We start from the raw sequence: 17,010 nt of genomic DNA, 5'->3' as shown, positions 1-17,010 counted from the left end.
CTTCTAATTACAAAATCATATCACTTATAAATGTAAAATGAACTGTTAATCTTTAACTGGGAAGAAAGTTCCAGTATTTGTGCTCAGCAAACAGAATGCCCTCCCCATCCAAATTCTCACTGAGTTCTGGTTCCTCACCTGACCTTTAGAATGCTGTCACCTCTCAATCTCCTTGCAGTTATTGTCAACATGTGACATTCCAGAAAAGCCCTAGTGATGGGTCAGGACCGAGGAAGTGATGGGTCAGGACCGAGGATGCACGTCCCCTGAGTAGGTTGAGGGAATCTGCCACAGATAAAGGGCTGGAAGAAATTTCACAGACTTAGAAAGCCGAGTGATTTGGGTGGCTCGCAGTGGTACTGCTTCCTGACACTGAGCACTCTTTACAGATACTCTGCTGCCCTTGCAGCAATTCCATCACTGAAGAGGAATGCCTGGGAACCTTTAGAATTTACTTACATTGAGGAAGGATTACTTTACAAGCACATTCAGATAATGAATTAGCGATAATGATTACACAAATGAAAATCATACATTGTCGAGCACTTGAATTGCCTGGACACAGAAGGCTGCGGGCTAAATGCTGGAAGATGGGATTAATACAGATGGATACACTGGTTGGCATGGATGTGGTGGGCCGAATGGCCTGTTCCCATTCTGTATGATTCTAGGACTCCCGCTCTTGGAAGATGCCCAGTCACTCCTCCTTAAAATTTCATTGAAGTATGACTCTAGAATCATTTAAATACCTTAATAAAAAATGCCAATGACAACAAAAGATATGTACTTTCTATACATCATTATTCATTAGTCACCCTGGTCTTTATCATTCTGAATAGGTTCCATATATGCTTGATACTCTTATTACTTCCAAGCAGTTTCCCCCCTGTGGGTGCATCCAGGTTGGTGACAGGCTCTTCTCCATTGATCGGGTGGACTGGAGACAGTATGATGGATGCCCATGGACAGTTCTTGCCCTGGTAACTGCAGTAGCTCAGGCTGTGGGGCATAGATGGCCATTTAAGGTAGCACTGAGCAATCCAACTCCATCTATACCTTTGCACGCTGATTGCAGTCATGTGACAGCTGGGTGGACAAGTGTGCATTAACAAGGACTGATGCACTTATTTCAAGCAAATGAGCTCGCTCAGTGTCCTGGCCAACTTTCATCCTTCAACCATTGCCACCAAAACCTGCTTTACTGGTCAGTTATTTCATTTGCTGTTTATGGGGCCTTGACTTTGTTCATGTAGCTGCAATTCATGCAACATGCTACATAATTTCTCTCTTTCTTTCCAAATCTATCACCTCTACCAGTTGGAAGGATAAGGAACACCACCCCCTGGAAATTGCCCTCCAAGCCACACACCATCCTGACTTGGAATCATATCACTGTTCTTTCACTGGTGCTGGGTCAAGATCCTGTAACTCCTTCCCCAACGGCCTGTCGAGGACTGCAGCAGTTCAAGCAGGCAGCTCACCACCACCTTCTTGAGAGCAATGAAGGATGTGCAATTAAATGCTGGCTCAGCCTGTGAAGCCCATATCCCTTGAATGAAATAAAAGTCCCTGGACAGGGAGCAAAGGTCCCTCTTAAACCTTTGGCAGAGTAGTTATAAAACCAGGTAGGAAGCATTTGGTAGAGCCCTTCAACTTTCCTCCAGGCACATGCAGTTTTAAAGAAAACTTATAACTGTTCTGTCCAGCGCGAAGGATGTGTGGAAGTGCCCACACATTATGAAATGTTATTATATTTCACTCGCTGATGAACTCAAGGCACTGACAGTAAATGTAGGGATTACTTGACGAAAGAAAAAACCATGGTTTATCTACTCCTGTAATAGTACAACTTATCTTTATTGTGAAGAGGTTGGAGTTTAATAATAGGAAGGTTTTGTCATAGTTGTACAGGGTGTTGGTGAGGCCTCGCCTGGAATACTGTGCACAGTTTTGGTCCCTTTACCTATAAAAGTTATAGTAGCTTTGGAGGCTGTCCGAAGGAGGTTCACCAGGCTAATTTCTGGGATGAGAGGGTTCTGCTGTCAAGGGAGTTTAGACAGTTTAGATCTGTACTCAGTCTGATTTCATTGGAGTTTAGAGGAATGAGGGTTAACATCATTCAAACATATAAAACCCTATGGGTGCTTGACAGATAGATATTGAGATGTTTTCATTAATAGGAGAGTCATGAACAAGCGGACATAACTACAAGGGGTCAGTCATTTAAAACAGTGATACATAAAAACTTCTCTCAGAGGGTAGTGAATCTCGAATTCTGTACCTGCGAGGGTGGTGGAGGCTGGATCACTAGATATATTTAAGGTGGAGATAGATATCTATTTGAACTGGCATGGAGTTGAGTCCAGTATAGACCATCCATGACCAGGTTGAATTGAGGGGTGGACTTGAAGGGCTGGTGGCCTATTCCTGCTCCTATTTTCTTGTGTTCTTGTGTATTAACAATAAATCTCAGTCTACATTAGCCCCAGATGTGGGGTGGCAAATTCTCAGTGGGGAAGGTTTTGGGGAATCATTAATTCACCTGTTCATCCCAAAACATCCCTTATCTCTCAAGATGTTATCCCTCAAGTTACTCATAAACTGAATTTCAACATAAATATCATTATTTCTGGAAGAAATCTAATACGTAAACAAATCAACTATACCTTCTTTGACTATATCCTGGGGGGAACTACAGGTCAATAGGGCCCAGACTCAGTAAACCTCTACTTTCCGTGACTAACTTTTAATTGTAGGAGGGAAAAATGGGTACAAATCCACTGTTCATTCTTGAAATGCCTTATTACTGGAGGCAACTGCAGCAAGGGCAAACTGCAATATCGATCCAGTATTGCAGTGTGTGCAATGTATTACATACATTCTGATACAAACAGATGAAGTGAGTCAAGCAACAAAGGTGGACTGCACTCTGCTAAATAGTTGCAGGTTTCCTTGTAGTGAGCAAACATTTTGCCAACAGCTGGAGCTTAGTGAATAATCAGGCAGCTCTTTCCAGTTTACTGAGGCACACGCACTATTCCAAACCCTACCCTCTTATACCCTGGCAGCAGGTAGAAATGAATTGTGGAGAAACAGGGTTTTCTATGAGACAAAAGAAGATTAATCCAAGGAAGCAAGGTACAGATTTGAGAATGTGAAAAGGACATATGGGTGTGACATTTACGTATGCAGATTGGAGGGATATACACATGCATTGGTTTAGCTTTGGATGGTTTGCAAGTCCTGTGCTGGGCATAAGCCATAAATGGAATCAGCCACCCCATTTATTCTCAGTTCCGTCACTTGTGTCATGGATGTCCAGTATCCTGACATTTCCCCTCTTCTTCCTGCAGTAACAGCACTCATTATCCCAGTCTGTATGGGTGCTAGTAATCTGCGTCCACTCACTGGCAAAAACTTCCCCGATTTCTCGGATTTCATGGTAAACGCTGGGCGAGCGAGTGGTGCGGCAGTTAGTGCTGCTGCCTCACAGTTCCAGTGATCTGACCTCAGTTGTCTGAATGGAGCTTGCACCTTTTCCTCGTCACTGCGTGCATTTCCCTGGGTGCTCTGGTTTCCTCTACATCCCAGTGTAGATCAGTGGCAAACAAATCAAGGGGAGTTGATAGACATGTGAGGGAGGATATGCTGCAGGGGTCCAGGGGAATAGGAGTGATGGGACTGCTCTGCTGGGAGCCAACATGGACTCGATGGGCCAAATGGCCTTTTTCTGTGTTGCAATGTAATAAATATTCAATTGGATGAGGAAGACTGGTAAAGCAAATTAACCTTATTATTTCAGCAAATCTGGAAAACTTAAATATGTCAACTATGAATGGGAGCCACTCGAGGACATAAACATTTAAAGAAAGTCACACAAACACAGCTTGGGGAAACTCAAAAGTCATCTATTAGTGCAAAAAAAACATTTCATTTTACAAGTTACAGTACAATCTTCAAAAAGTAACATAAAGCCTTGATTGCTTTGCAAAACTAACCCTGAAGAGGAGTGAAAACATTTTTGTTTATAAATGGGTTTGAAATCTGCTCGGGGCCTGTAATGAGCCTTTGATCCCACCTGCAGGGATTGGGTCCTCTGTTACACTCTCGGCATCCTGCTGGCTTGGAGTCAATCCGGCAGGAACCATTGATCTGGGAAGCACGGAATGCTCTCAATCTCAGCAAAAGTAAATGCCAAACCGCATTCAAACTGCCTTCACATCCCTGAATTAGATTACACCAAAGGATTACAGTAAAATGTTCCTTATGGGTTTATGATTAGCTGAGATATTCAAAGGGTTTTCTCTCCCTCCCTCCCTATTCAGTGCTTGATGAACTGGCAGCTCTTGGGAGGCTTTGGGGGCATAAATTAGTACTTTCCATTGGGTGGAGGAAAGCTGATCAAGTCCTCACCTCCCTCCCTCTCTCAATGGCTGCTTCTGGCCCATGATAAAATACCCTGACTACAGTCACTAGATGCTCCATGCACAAAGGGTTAGTGGTGATGCATAAAGCTAAAGACAATCCCATTAATGGGGTGAAGGAAAACAAATACTTAAACAGCTATTTAGTGAAATCCACTCCAAATCTGGATCATGTGTTTTGCTTTTCTTTGTCTTTACTGTCAGTAGTAGATTTATGCTCTATATTACAATGGAATTTTACCAGAGAGCCACCGAGAGTCCCAGTTCAATTCTGTGTCTGTGCAGTACTTGAAGCCAGGGCAATGGGATGATTATTGTTAACACCAGTGGACCAGGAAAAGCCAGTGTTCTGTGCTGGAGTTTGCGGGTGTAATGGAATGTCAGAGAGAGGTTCTGATGTTACTCGTGGTGACAAACAGTGGCCTGGACATCCGATTATGTGGGGCCAGTTGTTTATTTCAGGACTACCCAATCAAAAGAAAAACAAGCTTTGGCTGGAGTGAAATGTTGGACAATGACCATTCACAGGTCATTTGGCGTCACTCTAAAAGCACTTCCCGGCATGAGTTGTGTTTGCCTGTCTGATGCCACTTCAGTGTCAGATGCACATCAGGTGATGAATGTTACCGGGGAAACTGGGCCACGTTGTCCAGGGGTGACCTGATAGAGGTATATAAGATCATGAGGGGCATTGACAGGGTTAAAGCACATTATCTTTTTCCCAGGGAGGGGGTGCTAAAAACAAGAGAGCACAGGGTTAATATCGGAGGCGAGAGATTTAAAAGGGACATTCTTCACACAAAGGGTGGTGCATATTTGGAATGAGCTGCCAGAAATAGTGGTCGAGGCAGGCACATTAGCAACACTTAAAAGCCTTCTGGATAAGTACACGGAGAGGAGAGGTTTAGAGGGCTATGGGCCAAACGTGGACAGGTGGGACTAGCTTGCTGGGCAACACAGTTGGCAAGGATGAGTTGGGCTGAAGGGCCTGTATCCATGCTGTATGACTAATGTTTTCATTGCCCAATAAGATCCCACCAAGTCTCATGCTTGTATCCTCCACTGATTGGCCCAGCCTCCAGTCACTGCAAGCACCTCACCCACTGATGGACTCAATTTCGCCTTAAACTCCAAGAATCCCCCTGGTCTCCCCCCAACTGAGCTTCTGATCATTGACCCTCACTCCCATGTCCCAGTAGCCCAGAATCGGTGACATCAGCCACCAACCCTTACCAGTTCTGATCCTTTGGTTCTGCCATCAACACCCCTCCCTCCCCCCCCCCCTCCCCCCCGACCCTGCCTTGGTCCAGGAAGGCCCCAGGATGTAAAGGAAACTTCCCAACCCTACTTCAGAAGCAAGGCTCTGGTCACAGCTGATGTTCACTGCAGTGAACTCATGGCTGAGGATCGCTGGTGTGCCCCACAGCGACCATGGAGCATGCCAATAAAACTGCAATTTTGTCAACACTTACTGCCCAGACTTAAACTTGTGAATTAGCCACAAGAGGGGAGTAGAGAGCAGTTGGTGTTTATATAACTGGCCCTCTGGAGACAAAGGAAGTGAAAATTAGAGGGTGAAACAGAGACAGCAACAGATGTATGAACCCGATTAAAGTCAACAGCAACACTTCAGTGGTTTGTAGGTAACTTCAAAGCTGCATGTTTACATATCTGCAGACTGGTGCTAACACTGCTTTACATTTCCCGATGTTCTCCAGGATGCTTGACAGGAGACTGATGATCATGCGACTGCCTCACTGAACCAGCAGACACACAACCCCACTTACAACAGGGCTTCCTGCTCAGCTGTGGTCTAGATCTCCCAGGGTAGTCTCTGACTTGCAGTTTTTCTGTCACTGTTCTCCCAGTTCAGTTGATGCTACCAATCTGGCACCTGCACATCACTTGTGAAATGTGAGGAAGAAACTGGAGATGTGCATTAGGTAGGGTGAACTAGATAGATGGGAATCCCTCCCATTTGACACCAATAATCACCAAAGACACAATGGATCAGAGCCCACATGGGCTGCTGTGCCGGTGGTAAGGAACAAGGCATGTCAACGATTCCCTGTAACGTTTCCAACTATAACAAGGTGGCGGATCAGTGACCAAATGATTCATATTGAATTGGGCAAGGAAGTCAATCCTACTGAGAACTATTACATTAGACAGAGATGAAGTGAAACTCATTTATGATAAGAAGCTCTTACATCATGAATAGAATTAGACTGGGACTTAATGACCACCAGAACTTTACTTGAAGATTTTAATGCAAGGAGTTGGCATGTTTTCAGTCAACACTGATTGGGACCATAGGCATGAAGAACTGGAGGGGGTGGGGTGCAGGGGTCTTAATATTTCTCTCCAGTCTTTGGGGACTGATCACTGTAGGTTGGGGATGGAAAGTATTAAGTCCACCAGGCAGAAGAAAAGTTTTTAATTATGGGGTGCTCACATTTGAACTCAAAGCCCTTCAAATTTTGTTGAGCAATTCTAGCAACTGGAAACATGAATAAAGTTACTGGTGAGAGAGAGAATGGCTTACAGTAACATCCCAAACCACTCAGAAAAAGTAATTACACGGTTCATACTCAGATTATCACAATATACAGAATACAGCTTTTATTTTCCATACTAAATTTGGAGAAACTTAAAAAAAGACATTCAAAGTATTTAAATAAAAAACTTTACACTTTCAGGCTACACCCAAGGAATATTTCTTTAAGATCTATGACAGAATTCTTTTTTTTTTGAAATCAATTTTCTTTAAAAAGATGAGATGCAGGTTTGGTATTCGGAGTAACCAAATTAAGAAAATAAATACAGTTGCAGACAATTCTTGTCATACAGGAGTTATTTTGATGGGCAGTTTTAGGGAGGGGTGATAGAGGAGAGTGATAATGAGATGCTCATCAAAATTTCTCGAGCAAATTTCAAACCTTGGATCCCACCCTATGATAGAACCTGAGAAAATACCCATCATCCATTACAGTACAGCATGTCATTACACAATGATAACAGTAAGGCATTACATCAATCAGCCACAGCAAGCAAACACAAGGCTTTGGAATCTCCTGGGCCTGGTTTCCTTTCCAGTTCTTGAGCTCCAATGATATTGGAAAACCAAATAGAAAGAGCAGGTACTGTCTCTAAAATCTAGCATACTGAAGAGTTTAAAAATAACTTTTAGAAACCCAGTTATTTAATTTCAAATTCAGAACTTTGTTGTTTTATATTTGACCAGTGTGATACGTGAACAAGGAAGGCATTTAAAATGTTATGCAGGTAACCAGGGCAGCAGGTAGCAATGCCAGGGAGGGCAGGTGTGACTATAGAATAGAAATGAGACTCGTAGGGACAAAGATTTTATGCATTCATACATCACTCCTTTCCTCTATATCATTAGTGGAGGTTAACAACTCTGCTAAATTAACTTTAAAATAGGAAAGAAAAAGGAATGTCAAACATATTTAGCATTTATTCACTAACACTGACATCACAGACTATGTAAAATGCCACAAAAGGTGCTTTTTCCATAGAGCTTGGGTTATATGTTGGATAGTGGACAGAAAAGGGTGAATAGCTAAGAGGCATTCTCAAACAGAGGACTGGCAGGCTCATGTACATCAGAGACTGTGTCCACCCCTCCCCCTGCATAACTATAAAAGATAGTGGTGCTGTCAGCAGAACTGCCAGGGTCATGTGTGTCTGTTTCCAATCTCTAAACAGAGATGGCACCATACATTCCCCTTTTAACCAGACTTAAACAGCCCTGTTTTTCTGTTTTATGTAGGAGCCTTCTGTGTAGGTGATGTGGTGGGTTCAAGTTATAAGGAACCACGAGACAGTGTGGACAGATCACTGGTTTCTGTACAAGGTGGGAGTGTGCAGTTCTGCTAAGGGGGTGCGGGAAGGTGGGGAAGAGATTAGGGAGTTTGTGTCGAAACATGAGAGTGGCAAGTCCCCCACAGAGGAAAAGCAGGGAGAAAGTCTAACATAAAAGCAATGTTCTGCTTTTGAAAGGATTAAATGTTATGCTAATGAATATGGTGAATAACATTATATTGATCATACTCAACTATTGTAATGTAAAAGTACTTTAAATCAAAACTATATTACAGTTAATTAAGAATATCAGTCATCAGAATGATCCAAGCAAAATAGGAGCTTCAAGAACTGACAGAAACAGTTTCCACAGATTCCCAAAGCCCTGCTTTTATTCCAAAGCGCATTATTATAAATACAAGTCTCCAAACATTCCCAAGCTGCCAATTGTGTAGAGTAAAATCCTGTAATCTTCACATGCTCCCCAATTTGCTTGTTTGTTTTTATCATATTTTAAATCTTGCCTGTTGGATTTTTTGTTGTAAAATTTATGATGTGCAGCAGTCAAATGAAAGATATGAAACTTAAAATTGGAAAAATTAATAATGGGCAGAAAAATTCAAAGTGTACAATATATGCATAACAGTTCTCAATTTCTTTGGATTTTTCAGTATAAAAACTATGTATTTTGGACTATGCTGATTGATTTAGTGGTTTTATTTACAACAAGATTTACCAATAGCCCAAAGTGCAATTTTAAATCCTCTCTCTTTCTCCCCATACCCAGTTTAAGATTCTATGCACACAAAGTATGGAATGTTCCCTCTATGCTTTGGCAATGTATTACACACAACATGCCAAAGCTCCTTTGCTTGGATTTTGGAATAAAGAAGGGAAACTCATGAAACACAACAATAAGTTTTCTAGAACAATCTGCTGGAGGATCTCAATGGGTCAAGCAGCATCTGTGGGGAGGGGGGGGGTGGAATTGTTTACATTTCAGGTCAAAACCCTGCATCAGGATCTGAAGTGTCAACAATTCCTCCCTCCCAACAGATGCTGCTCGACCTGTTGAGTTCCTCCAGCAGTTTGTATTTTGCTCCAGATTCCAGCATCTGCAGTCTCTTGTGTCTCCAGTAAGTTTTCTAAATCCCATGTAGCTTCTATTACTGTGTTTCATTCCACATTTTCTCAGATGTTAAATAACAGTTAGGAGGGCTGAGGAACTTTAAACACAAGAGGTGCAGAAAAACCATTTAGCCCGATGAAGATCACTTCTCTAATACATTGACTCTCCTGGCGTTGCATCCAACTGCATCTTGAAACTCCTCAGTATTTTTTTCTCTCCACATCGCTGCCAGATAGGAGCTTACAAAACCTGTGTCATTTCTGGGCTAACAGTTATTTTTCTGATGTACCTTAAATATTCTTTTCACCAATTTCTACTGCTCACTGATTAAGTAGTTCTGACAAAGGGTCTTGGGTCTGAAACATTAACTGTTTCCACAAATGCTGCCTAGCCTGCAGAATGTTTCCGGCATTTTTTGTGTTTATTGCTGAAATAGTGATTTATTTATCATACATGTTTACTGTGTCTTTGGTCTGCAAGCTTTTCTAATTCATTCCTCATAGCTTGTCCTCTTTACATGTGCAATCAGTTTTGTTGCATTACTCCACCCCTCAACAATGCTCCATTTGATTTACTCAAATCACACGAGCTGATTTTTCAGTAAAACTCCTAAATGATAAACAGTGTGAATTAAAATTATTCATCCTGAAGTATGGTATAAATACACCTGAAATCACAATAATTCTTGTGATATCAAATTCTAATGTCACTGGATGGCAGAATAAACATCTCAGGATGGAGGGAGATTCTAAATTAACATGATAAGGAATTAGACAATAATTCAGTGCTGTGGTAGGATTTTTGACACCCTTGTGTATGATTACATGGGATATGATGTGGATGGGCCAGACTGATGATTCAACTAGCGGGACTGAGTGAAAATGAACAGATTTTAAAATAATTAGACCGTGTTCAGAATTCAGACAGAAATAAATTGCATTAGTTGCTATTTTGTGATCAAATCAATCTCAATTCCTTCAGTGGATGTTAGGCGAATATGAAGCAACATTTGTCCCACTAAATGACCAACAGGGGGAGTTCAATCCTGTAATATTTCCAATGTATTACTTGGAAATAGTTCTCAGTGTTTCAGTTTCCGGATTCTAAGAAATCAAAAGTTATTAAATGTCAGTCATTATCTGTCCACACTGCGGAAAACTAAGAATGGGAGAGGGTTGGCTTTAACAGTGTGCAGGAACATGTATTCATTAGTCCAACCAAGACTCATCAAAAGTAATTAAAATTCCTCAACAGAAATGTTTTCTGAATTACTGTTCACGAGGCGCCAGTAAATAAAACCTACCAACTACTTACAACTGCTAAAGGGGTTCATTAATCATCTTCCAAGGAACCACAGCTGAAATGATGCCAAAACGGAGCCTTTTAATAGTTATGGAGCATGTTTATACTGCAGCTTAATTCTAAAGGTGCAACATAACTCTGGAGTTGGAGCCAAGCTGATCCTGCAGCCAAATGCCCTGGAGGGGGCAGTCTCTCACTTGACATGATATGGCGGTCAAATGCAATGTGGCATCAAAATCAGTTTTAAGAAAAGCTTGGGTAAGTCTTATTCAGCCTACTGAACTGATGAATTAGCCTTGCAGAGATTTAAAATGCTTAAAATGAAAGCTGCTTCTTGTGCTGGTGAAGCTATACTGGCCACACTGGACTGAAGGGGACGTATTTAGGATCATGTGAGATTAGCATTTGTCAACACCACATGACCATCAGTCGTCACTTCCCCAAGCACAGACTTGTGGGTTGTAGCCCCTGGGACCCCGTTTGCCACTGCCCTAATTCGTATCCATGCATTTTTGAATTAGGACAGCCAATTCTTCAAAACTGTTTTGGATTCTTAAGGGACTAAAGATGAGTGCATTTTTCATTTTATTGAATACTTCTATTTATTCGTTATATTCTGTTTTATGAACTATCTCTACCCTTTCTCTCATCTTTTAGAATGTTCACAGAGCATTCCTCAAATCCAGGCACAATAACCAAGCTCTGTTCATGTGTCCTAATTCCTCGGTATCCTAACATCTCTTTAAATAACTTATTATCAAATTTTCCTGCGTGTGGTGGGGTGGTGGAGGGTTACTACATTAAAGGTGCTATACAAATGCAAGTTAAGATGAGCTGTTTGGCTAGTGGGGCTGTTTAAGGTGGTTTTTAGTGTGATGGAACTTTCCAGAGTCTGCTTGGCCGAGGTTGGTGAGCCTGCACTCAGTTAAGCCCTGTGATGTACTGAGGCAGTTACCTGTCACAGCAACTGCTGCAAGTGTACTGGCTGATCAGGAGAAATCCGAGAAGTTCATCCCCATGGCCTGCAAATGAAATGGGACGATGGGGGAAGGGATTGAATGGGAGATAGAAGACTCTGGGGTTAAAGAGATGATATATCCCGTGCATTAGATAGGGAGGCCACGGCTGAATTTAATCACTTCATTATATATTTAGAGAGAGGAGGAGATAAAACCTCTCCAAATAGAGCGGCACAGTGGTGAGCCAGTAGAGCTGCTATCTCACAGCTCTAGCGACTCAGGTTCAATTCCGACCTCCGGCATTGTCTGTGTGGAGTTTGAATGTATTCTCTGTGACCCCGGGCATTCTGGTTTCCTCCCACATCCCAAATTCGTGTGGGGTGTAGATTAATTGGCTGCTGGAAACTGCCCACGTGGGAGATTCCGGGAGGAGTTAATGGGGAATGTGGGAAGAATAAAGTAGGTTTGTGCAGGATTAGTGTAGGTGGGTGTTTGGTGGTCAGTATGGACTCGACAGGCTGTTTCCATTCTGTATGATTCTATTTCTCCAATTAATGTTTTGGTCATTAACATTATCTTTGTTGCTATCACTTTTTGTTTCTGTTAAATCTATACATTCACAAATTGTTTGAAGTGAGGTGAGAGATGTGGTACTCCTAAATTGAACTCCATGAGTAGGACATGGAGACCCAGGTTCCAACTGATGAAAGGTAGTTTTGTTTCGTACTGATAGCAGGGGACTCTCCCTCAAAGCCAACGTTGTGGAGACTGCGGTGGAGGAGGCAAACACCCCAGTTTCATTTAAGGGGAAAAAGTGGATGCAGCAGCTGGGAGTCTGGAAAAGCAGATCTTCCTCAGAGCACAGAACTTGTGCTTAAAGAGAAAAAGGCTCTTCAACAGCACCTGAAACCCAATTTTCCGTTTCCTTCAGCTATCAAGAAAAAACACAGTTCAACCAACAATTTAACTTTTAGTGTATGGCTTCAGTAGACTGAATGAATCAAGGGGACGATTATCATAGGAGAGCATAATTAAATCAAGATCAAATACAACATATTGCTAGAACAGGAAGGCAGGCAGAACAGTTTCTATAATCCAGTGACTTGACAAAACTCCACAGGGATAGAGATTGGGTGATTAGGTCAAGGGGAAGGAGAAAAGGAGATTTTTCAATATATTATATGTACATATATATTTGATTGCCCACATTTATATGGCTATCCACTAATTACTCTGCTCATTTAAAATCTATCATTGCCAAGGGGCACAAGTATTTGCAAAGGAAATGCCTCTGAACCTGACGTATAAGGGAAAGTTGCTCAGTAAGTCCAGTTAAATGGTCCAGTACTTTTCTAGACCTCCACAAGTTCAAAAGCAAGACTAACTGATGCTGTGTTTCATGAGAATTCCAAGTACGATGTTAGTCTAAGATTTGTGACACTTCATCACATTGATCATTGGGATAAGAAGTTTACAATTACATGACGAGCCTTTTCATTTGAACACCCTCAAATATACCACATTCCTGCATAAAACATGCATCTTTTTTTAAAAACAACTCCAAAGTAGTTTCTCTACAATAGAGAAACAATATTTTAAAACAAAATTTTAAGTAAAAAGAGAGCCACCAACCCCCTTCGTAACACACACCTTGTTCAAACACATTTTCATACAACTCCCAAAGACAGCACATTAGAGACAGTCTATGGTGTGTATGAAAATGACAAAATGCTCTGAACACAACATAAAATTGAGCTTTGACTGTTGGTATTTTGACCTTGCTGACTATTCACGAACTAGAAATGCATGCTGAAGGTGTTTCCTGCAGCCAGCCGTGCCTGCTACTGCACATTGAAGTCTGTTTTAGTGCAAAAGGAAGGAATGTGGTAAAAGGTTGCCTGTAGTGGTGTCTAACACTCATTTCCCTCTAAGCTCCCACACCTGCTCCTTTTCATACAGTGCTGAAATACACAACTTGCCCCACAAGTTCACTATCAAAAAGTAAAAGGTCAATCCATTAAATAAAATCTCATTAAGTGAAATACATATTATTTACAAACCCACACTAGGACTTGGTAGCCAGAACAATACACCCAATGTTGCTTCAGTTCTCCGTATGAGACTAGATATGGTTTGGAGGGAACAAGGCCAACCAGAGAGGATTTTGTGCTACAGCTAACCAATCAAAATACCAGGCAGTTCAAGAGGAGCTGGTTATTCAGTTAATTACTCAATAGAGATTGGGAGCTTTCCTCACCAGCAATAAGCTCCAAATTTATTATTGAATGATGCGGGTTTAATTACAGTATACATTCTAAAAATATTGTTAGAACTCTCCTCTTCCAAATATTCATCTATCTTTAAAACTCAGCTTTAGTAAAGGGTCAGTAAGCTCTCCCAATCCACCGTGATAGAATGATATGAATACTTTTGGAGGGTGTGTTTGCCTGCCTTAGGCATTGTACTTGATAGTAAATTGTTTTATGAGAACTGGAGGAGTCATTGTGGAAATATTTTTCATCCTGGAGTTTCATTATCAACTTTCGGCAAAGGCTGTCACCTTTTTTGGCTGGGTACATTCTGACAAAGTCAAAATCGTTCATGGGATGTCACTCCAAGCAAGAGAGCTGTGTGGCTAAATCTAGTTGCTTGAAACAAAATCACTGATAAATATTCATGATTAATTGGGATAAAAGAATTTTCTCTTCATAACACTTCAGGCCTCTAAGATTTTCAGTGTCTTGTGATTTTCAAGAGGGAATAGCTAAAATAAAATAATTTACAATTTTTGCCTTAAAATTAAATAAAACCTGATTTCTTAAAATTATTTTGCATTTTCAATATCTTTTCCCCCTTTCTCATATGGACCAAACTGATCAACATTCGGCGAGGGCGTTGTATGACCCAGCCCAAATTAAGCTCTCGGCTATAAGTGCAATGAGCTTAGAGGGTCTATATAATTATTATGTTACAAAATAGAATTAGTAGTTTTCTCACCCTTTCCCTTTCTCCATATTTGATTGATTAGGGATATCACTTGTAAACATTTTTACAAAGGGTCCTGATCCATGAACTGATGGAACCCTCTATATAAAAGTGCTAGGCCTTCCAAATTTATTGCTAACTTGAAAAGGTATAAGCCCTTCCCATACCATCTCACTCCCGAATCCTTTCAAATTCACTATTGTCACACATACCGTACATTCAGTAAACGTTCTTTTAAAAACGACTAAATTCTTAGATTTCAAACCAGTTTGCAAAATTAGCAAAAGGTTTTTTTTAAAATAAAAATGACTTGGAACCTGACTTTTGAAACAAAAAGCTAGATTTTCTTTTAAAAACTCTTAAGAAACTTATTTTACCATAATTGATCTCATTACTGCTGTTCCTGTCCTGTGTTTGTACTGTATAGTCATAAATTTGAACATTAAAAAAAGTTACTTACACCAAACTATGAATTTAAAAAATCATAATTTAACGTTATTTTCTAGTTGATTAATATTAGAAGTTGACCAATGCTAATACCGGAAACCTGTGGCTTTGTTGGGATAAGTACCTGTATTAGCCTTGGTCACTGATACATTAGCAGAATCTGCACTGACAGCAAGCATCTCACTTTGTACCAAGGATCAATACTCAGCAGTAACCAGTGCTTGAAGAGTGTAGCATAGATCAACTCCTACTTAAGATTCTAGCAGTGATTTCCTTTGTCTAAACTGTAAAATAAGAGGTCTAGCACTGTACTACTAAGCTATTTCTGAATTAAAGTAAAAAAAAATCCTTCTTGCCCATTTTTGTTTAAAAAGGATGAGGAACTACTATTAGAAGGTTTGTGCCCCTTTGCCCTGCCCATCCCACCCACCTTCCTGTTACCATCATTTGGTTTAGCTTTCACACAATTGGCTTTTGCTTTCTGCAATTAAATCCTGGTTTACATTCAGCCTCTCAGACTCTTCATTCTCCAAAATCTTGGAACAATTTTCTTCAGATTGATCTTCAAAGTGCTGCGGGTTGCTGTTTTCTTCCAACTCCATGCTTGTGTTGGCAGCCTCTTCCATGATGCTCTCTCCACAACCAGGATCATTTGATCCCTCGGACACAAGGCCACTGGTGTCCCTCACCCGAGGCTTGCGCCCTCTCGTGGAGGGAGTGCCATTGCAGCCCTCCTTTTTAAGGTGCCTGTGCAGGTGGTCTGAACGGACGAAGGTCTTGAAGCAGGCATCGCACTGGTATGGGCGAAGACCTGTGTGAACGCGCATGTGATTCTTCAGGTCGTAGTTGTGCGCAAACGCAGCTCCACACTCAATACACAAGTAGGGTTTCTCTCCTGTGTGCTTCCTCATATGAACTTTCAACTTGTCCTGTCTGTGTAATAAAGAAAAAACATTGGTTAGAAAAGGGAAGACTTTTCAACCCAAACTTCAAAGAAATTGAGAAAATCTCTGAACCACCCGTCCAACAACCTTCCATCTTCTTTTAATCCATAAACCATACATTTTGGCCCTACTTTACACCATGAAGATGGATGTCAGACTTTCCCCTAGAAACAAATTCAACTCATTTCCATAATCACAGCATCAGAGTCAGAGCACTTTATATGAGATGATTATGCAGCTTTTCTAAAAAGAGTATTTAATCGGGCCCCTTAAAGGATGATATGGCATTAATATAGGTTTGAGAAAATACCAGAAATTCCAGAAAATAATGATTCAAGAAAATTATTTTTACAGGCAATAGTTTCATATTAAGAGAAAATGGGTGTAGTTAAGATGGGAGCAATGTGGGTGGGAATATGTGGGAAGCTGTACAACAGGAACATCAGGTGCAGGTGATCTGACAACAGAGCAACACAGAACATGACAGAAACTGGCACACACCTTTCACGCAAAGGGATGTGTGCTCCAACCTGCACAGTAAGCAACATGTCTGGCTACACCTCTTCCTCTCGGCCCTAACATTCTGAATCTCATGCTTTTAGGTTTTACCTGGCCCTTTAAAAGCGTTTGACAGTTCTAGGATTACTGCAGCATCACAGCTCCAGCGACCCAAGTTCGTCCTGACTTTGGGTAATGTCTGGGTGGAGTTTGCACACTTTCCCTGTGACCGTTGGGTTTCCTCCTACTTCCCAAAAACGCGTGGGCTGGTAGACTAATTGGCTGATTCCCCTGGTGTGTAGATGAGCAGTAGAATTTGAAGAAAGGGAGGTGTTGAGGGCAATGTGGGGAGAATAAAATGGATTGGATTTGTGTCAAAAAGGGTGCTGGATCATTGGTGTGGACTCGGTGGGCTGAAGGGCCTGTTTCCGTGATTCCATGGAGACAGCCTACACTCCGATTTTTTGAATGACAGAAAGCCTCCTAGAGCACTGTGG

General features: G+C 41.4%; 1 protein-coding gene across 4 annotated transcripts in view; it reads right to left on the bottom strand.

Annotated features, from left to right (window-relative positions):
- Window positions 1-7,031: 7,031 nt before the first annotated feature.
- The window catches only part of LOC127582697 (zinc finger and BTB domain-containing protein 7A-like), a 131,287-nt gene continuing 121,308 nt past the window's right edge, over window positions 7,032-17,010 (bottom strand). For all 4 annotated transcript variants that reach the window (XM_052038259.1, XM_052038260.1, XM_052038261.1 and 1 more), the window contains one exon: window positions 7,032-16,004. In XM_052038259.1, the coding sequence (XP_051894219.1) occupies window positions 15,524-16,004 (481 nt within the window). In that variant the 3' untranslated portion in view covers window positions 7,032-15,523. The remainder of the gene's footprint in view (window positions 16,005-17,010) is intronic.

This window comes from Pristis pectinata, chromosome 24 (genome assembly GCF_009764475.1).
Source record: "Pristis pectinata isolate sPriPec2 chromosome 24, sPriPec2.1.pri, whole genome shotgun sequence".
NCBI lineage: Eukaryota > Metazoa > Chordata > Chondrichthyes > Rhinopristiformes > Pristidae > Pristis > Pristis pectinata.
The sequence above is the reverse complement of the archived record's forward strand: the minus strand, read 5'-3'. Positions and strand labels throughout refer to the sequence as shown.